Below are 5,801 nucleotides of genomic sequence, written 5' to 3' on the forward strand. Positions count from 1 at the left end.
TCCACCTAGTTCTTACAGTTCACCAGGCCCTGTCTGTGCTCATTGCAAAGGCTCTGATTCCTACAGGGTGACTGTGATCCCAACGGTCTCCCTCCACAGGTGGAAACATGTGCACAGGCACAACACGGCCTCAGCCCCCAGCACAGTCTAGTAAAGGCTTCCTGGAGCATGCATGTCTTCAGGGCAGTGTCACAGTTTGGGACAGGTGAGCAGGATGAAGGGCCTGTGGGGCCTTAGGGACATGTGTACATGATGACTTCCCAGGTAACATAAGTGCTCGGTGTCTGCATCTGGGAAGGAGAACATCCTGTATCCCCATGTAGTTAGCATGCAGCAGAGCAGCCCAGGTGGCAGGATCTGGGTGCTGTCTGCATCACTCCACAGGTGCCTTCTCAGGACTGCTCACAGGAAGCTCTTGGTGGGAATCAGACATGCTGGTTCTCTGCTTGTAAAATTATAACAGTAGAAATGGTCTTCAGGAGAGCAGACACTCCTTGGGAGCCATGTGTCAGTCATGGTCATGGAACAGTTTTTGTCCCACTTCTTCCTTCGTCTCAATCACTGTACTTTACTGGAATGGGGCCTCTATTGCTATGAGATATGCCACAGATGTAGTCAGCCTCATCCTCAGGCTGGAGTTTGGAGATAATCAAGTAGTGGTTGGCCCCAGAGCTGGAGCCTGAGAAGCGATCATGGATCCCATCCTCCTTCCTGTGGCTCTCATCACTTTTAAGCTCCATCACATACCAAGGGGCCTTCTCTGGCTGCTGCTGGAACCACTCAATGCTGAAAGTGCTGTGCTCCCTGCTCAGAGTGCAGATGAGCTTGGCCAAGGCTCCCAGGGAGGCAGATGTAGATGGCAACTGAGTCTGCACAGGCTGGGAGAAGGACCCTGAAATGCAGACACCCATTATGGCATGGGGAAGGTCATTTCTCCTGTGGCTGGAGATGGTTTCAGGAGCAGGGATCAGGATGCTGAGGAGATTTCTGACCTGTGCAGTGGAAGAGGAGGATGAGGAAGGAGAGTGGGGTCTTGGCCATGGTGCAGATGTCCTGGAGCCGTGCTGAGGTAGACATGCTGCAGGTCTCTCTTATCCTCCCTCTAACTCAAGCATGATTGGAAGGGGTGTTTTATGCAAACTATCTCTTTTATCCCTTTCTATCCAACTCCCTTTCTATCCCTGAGTCTATGACCTGCCCCAATGACTGATATCAGTTCTGGGAGGAGGAGGGCCTGTGTCTTACCTGAGGCTTCCCGAAGGCTCAGAGAGGACTCAGTATCTGGACCCAGTAAGCCCTGCACAGAGACCAGGAGGCAGGTGGATTTTTTCCTTGTAAGAGCTGCAAAATCCCCTCAGTGCAGGCCCACAGTGCCCCTGATGCCCAGGCCCAGGTCCATCGTGTCTGTGACCAGATGGCAGGAGGTCCTCAGGGCTCCTGCCTGTACTTGGTCCAAGGACAGAGTGAGGCTCCTCTTAAGAAGAAGCCTCTTCCTTTCTCAGTCCTTAGTTTTAAAGTCATTCTGGAATAGGAGCAGAACACAGGACTCTCCACAGCTTGTAAGGAGTCCTGGGAAAGGGGTGTCTCATATACAAACCTCAGGGGGAACCAAAGTGCTGCAGCCAACATCAAGACTGTCCAGCATGACCTCACCTCCCTGGCTGCTCAGGAGCCTGGTATTTCTCCCTACTTGGTCCCTCTACAGCTGCACACACAGAGCAGTGTGGGGAGGGCTGGGAGAACCTAGAGCATGCCTGGCAGTTCCCAGGACTAACTGGGAATGAGAAAGACCCCAGGAATAGAAGAGTAACGTGCTATAAGGTGTGGAAAGTAAAAGCCATGGACTTGAGGCATCTGATGTCAGGCAGGAATTAGGCAGGTAGAAGAACGAAGAGGGGGAGTGAGTGACAGCTTCCAAGGGAAGATCTGAGAACATGCTCCTAGCTGTTCCGCTGTAAAGACCTCGGTAATGAACAGAGAGGTCACAGGGGACAATAGGGTGGTAGGAAAGGGAGGGAGACCCAGGATGTGAGCAGAAGAGACAGGAATCAGAGATGGAGAAGGGGGGGGTCTGTGAGGGTGGTCCTCATTGAGATAAGACTAGAGGGGACAGCATTAGTGTGGCTGGGCAGCTGGCAGAGTGAGGACAGGCCCAGGTGTGACTGTGTTTACTTTCATTTCTGTTCTTATTTCTTAAACACCACGATTCTCCCCCAGCTCTCAGTCCTCTCCTCTCTGCAGTGTCCCTGCTCCAAGTGTGGCTTTTTCTTTAACTAAACTCATTCTATCTGTGAGAGATTTCTTTGGTATCTACCAATAAAGAGCTTTGCTTTGTGTTTTTCAGTATTCTTATGAATATGAAGATAATATAATATGAACGTTGATTCAGGGGGAATACTCATTTTCGAAGAGCAGACTCTCAGGCCCCACTGCAGAAACACTGACTCAGGATTCACATTTTAAAGGATGCCCAGGTGGCTTGTGGGCACATGACTGTGGGAGCAGCCCTAGTGAAAGGTGTCTCAAGAAGGTTTAGGTTGTGACCTGACTTTCTGGCCTGTCTATCCTGCTTCCAACCATCCTGGCCAGAACACTTACACCGTCCTTTTCACTTTGTGTATTCCACATTGGTCATGAGAACTCCAAGCTTACATGTAACTGGCAGCCGCTGTTCAGGAGTCACAGATCCACAGACTTCATTAATATCAACAAGGCTTATACTTGTTCACATCTTCCTATCTCAAGAGCAGTGAAGAATTACAAGTACTTAAAACTAAAATTTTGTATTAGTACTTACTTAATCTTAGCCATATTAAGCAGTCATTATATATTTATGCATAATAAGACATGAAATTCCCTGTAGTTAAACTCCTGTGACAATAGCAGGGTATGAAGGGTAGAACCGGAGCATAAATGAGATCCTATTTGTGGAAAAATGAGAGGCCAAGATGAAGGAACACATGCCAATTCAGATCTGTGGTTCTGTTGATTGTGTGGCTGCCCCTGTGCTAGGGCGGTAATAATCATGCACCACAATCTGGGAGCCCTGAACAACAGACACGCACTGTCCTATGGTTCCAGAGGCTCAGTGTCTGAATCCACAGAACAGTGCCATGATCTCCCTGTGAGCTCTGGGGGAATCCATCTTCTTCTGGGCAAAACCAGGAGGGCCCTGTCTGGCAGCTGTGTAACTACCCTCTCTACCTCCTTCTTCACAAGACTTTCCCTGAGTGTCTGTTTTGTCACAGCTACTTTCTAATAAGGTCATTGGTCATATTGGGTAAAGAGGTCACTCTACTGCAAGGTGGCCTCATCCTGACTAATAGATCTGTAAGAACATAATTTTCAAAATAAGGTTGTGTTCTGTGGTAGAATGGGTAAGACTTGGGACCAGCATTTGGCATCATGGCTATGCCGCTCTGTAGTCGGCCACAGTTTGAGTCCCAGACCCAGTGACTTAAATTCGCGCTGGGCACTTGTGCATGTGTGTCCAAGATCCTGAGAGGAGAATGGAGGAGAAGGGATTGAGGCATGGCTATCTCCCCTGGGGGGGGGGATTTCTTGCTTTCTGTCTCGCTATCTCTCTGTCTTTCTGGTGAGTGCGCACACCCTGTAACAACAACAACAACAACAACAACAAAAACTGTCCAATTTTCAAGCTGTTGGGACTGAGATTTGAACCCCATAATAGGCTATGTGGACCTGACTCCCTTAACCATTAGGTCATGAGGCTAGTCCTGGGCTTATATTTTTTTTCTTAGAGAGGGTTTTTGCTACAGGGTGCGTGTACTTGCCAAAAAGACAGAGACAGCTACAGAAAGCAAGGAATCACTCCCCAGGGGGAATGGCCATGCTGCAATCCCTTCTCCATTCTCCTCTCAGGATCTTGGGTGTGGAGCGCCCCCGCCCATCGCCTACAGCGCTCATCTTAAAGATGGCACCTAGTGGGTCTGGGACCAAAACCAAGGTCAACTACATGGAATCCAGCAACATAGACATTATGCCAACTGCTGGTCTTGGGCCTCTCTTATAAGAACTTTCTACATGGAGTCCAGCAACATAGACATTATGCCAACTGCTGGTCTTGGGCCTGTCTTACAAGAACTTTGACCTTATGACCAATCACCTCCTGGAGACATCATTTTTTTTATACCATCACATTGGGAGTCAGGATTGCAACACAGAACTTTGGTGAGGACAGAAACACTCAATATGATAAAGCTCACTTTCTCAGAGTAGTTTCCTCATTAACTGCCCCCTTTAACAGCAAGGGTTTATCCCAGAAAGCTTTATAGAGTGAGGAAATAAGGACAAAAGTGATTTATTGTATTAGAATTCTTACCTCAGCTTAGGATCTATCAAAAGCAGACCCAGAGCGAGAAGTCTGCTAAGCTCATTCTAGGATAAACTGGTATGCACCATCAATATTGGCCTTGAAAGACACTAGGTCCCAGAATTGGTTGGCCCAATGACTTCTCTACCTAGTAACCATTTCTCAAGTAGCAGAAACAGGTGCACATGAGTGCTCTCAAAGGTGGGGGGTCATCTTGTTCCACTTAACTCAGGCATTCTGGGCTGGAGATTGCAGGACCCACTCTCCCCCAACACACACACATGTGGAAGCTGTCAGAGACAAGTCTGGTCTCACAGATTTAGAAGTTTCAATCTCCTGTCTTGATCCTGGGGCCTTTCACTTTCCAGACCCTCCCTACTCTGAAGTTACTGAGGTGTGAATTTAGGGACAATAAAACCATCAAAGGGCTTGGTCCTGAGAAAAATCAGCTGGGTAGTTTTCGATAAAGGAACATCCTGTCCAGAGAAGTGTGACTTCAAGGCAAGCAGATAAGAGACCTTGGAAGAGGCTTTCCCTGGGGAGTCAGGCAGAGTCCACAGCTGGGAGGACTTAAGGTACCATGTGGCTTGGGCATAGGTGGATGCTCCTTGTCAGTGACAGTGCAGGCCACCATCTCTCCAGGGTTCCATGAGTAGGGCCACTCTGATAGCTGGAGTGGACCTCCTGGGGAGGACAGAGCATCTGGAGAGTCATCAGAATCTGTCTTTGGGGCAACTGAGACATCAGTGCCCATTTCCCACCAGAGACCAACTGGGTGAAAATTCTCATCAGCAGGACTGAGGAAGCCAACATCTTCCAAGCAAGGCCCTGGGCCATCCTAGCACACAAGGTCATTTTCTGCTCTACTCCATAGCCCCCACGTCACTCCAATCTCTAAGAGAAGCCCTTGACTCACAGGACAGTCCTTGAATGCATCTGTACATTTATCCTGCATGGGGTGCTTGGGGACAGTGAACATAAGTAGATGTTAAAGCTTACTCCCCAGAGGAGAAAGTCTGTCTGCTAGCATGAAGTCAGGTGGTGATGAGAGGGGGGAATGAGGAGGGGAGGGGGCACGGAGGAGCCAAGGACAAAGTTTTGAAGTGGGAAAATGTTTTGTCACAGGACAGCAGAGGGTTCAGGGCCCACTGCTCCCCATATCCCATACCTGTGATGGTTCCTTTGGATGCTCATTCCTCTCACTGTCTTGCACTTGCTCAAGTCCTACTCACAGGACCTTTACAACTCAGCTCAGATGCCACCTCCTCCAGGAAGCCTTCCTACACTTCCCCCCAAGTTCCCGGTCATTCTCTGTGCTGTGCCACCCAGACTTCTTCAGCTACTGGCCATCAGCCCTTCTAGAGATTGCATCAGCTGCTTGGCCCAGGGTCCTGTGGGGCCCAGAGCCAGTGACTCACCCTTACACAGTTATAAAAGTATGACTGGACTGTCTGAAGATACCTGGGAA

The 5,801-nt window shown here is 49.2% G+C and overlaps 1 protein-coding gene across 1 annotated transcript; it reads right to left on the reverse strand.

Moving 5' to 3' along the window:
- Positions 1-554: 554 nt before the first annotated feature.
- LOC106735518 (immunoglobulin lambda variable 4-69) lies at positions 555-1,041 on the reverse strand. Its single transcript, XM_014590227.2, has 2 exons — positions 993-1,041; positions 555-892 (listed from the first exon to the last, which is right to left on the reverse strand). Exons 1-2 carry the CDS (start codon positions 1,039-1,041, stop codon positions 555-557), a joined length of 387 nt encoding a protein of 128 aa, XP_014445713.1.
- Between the last annotated feature and the right edge of the window lie 4,760 nt (positions 1,042-5,801).

This window comes from Tupaia chinensis, unplaced genomic scaffold, assembly GCF_000334495.1.
Source record: "Tupaia chinensis unplaced genomic scaffold, TupChi_1.0 Scaffold000419_1, whole genome shotgun sequence".
Classification (NCBI taxonomy): domain Eukaryota; kingdom Metazoa; phylum Chordata; class Mammalia; order Scandentia; family Tupaiidae; genus Tupaia; species Tupaia belangeri.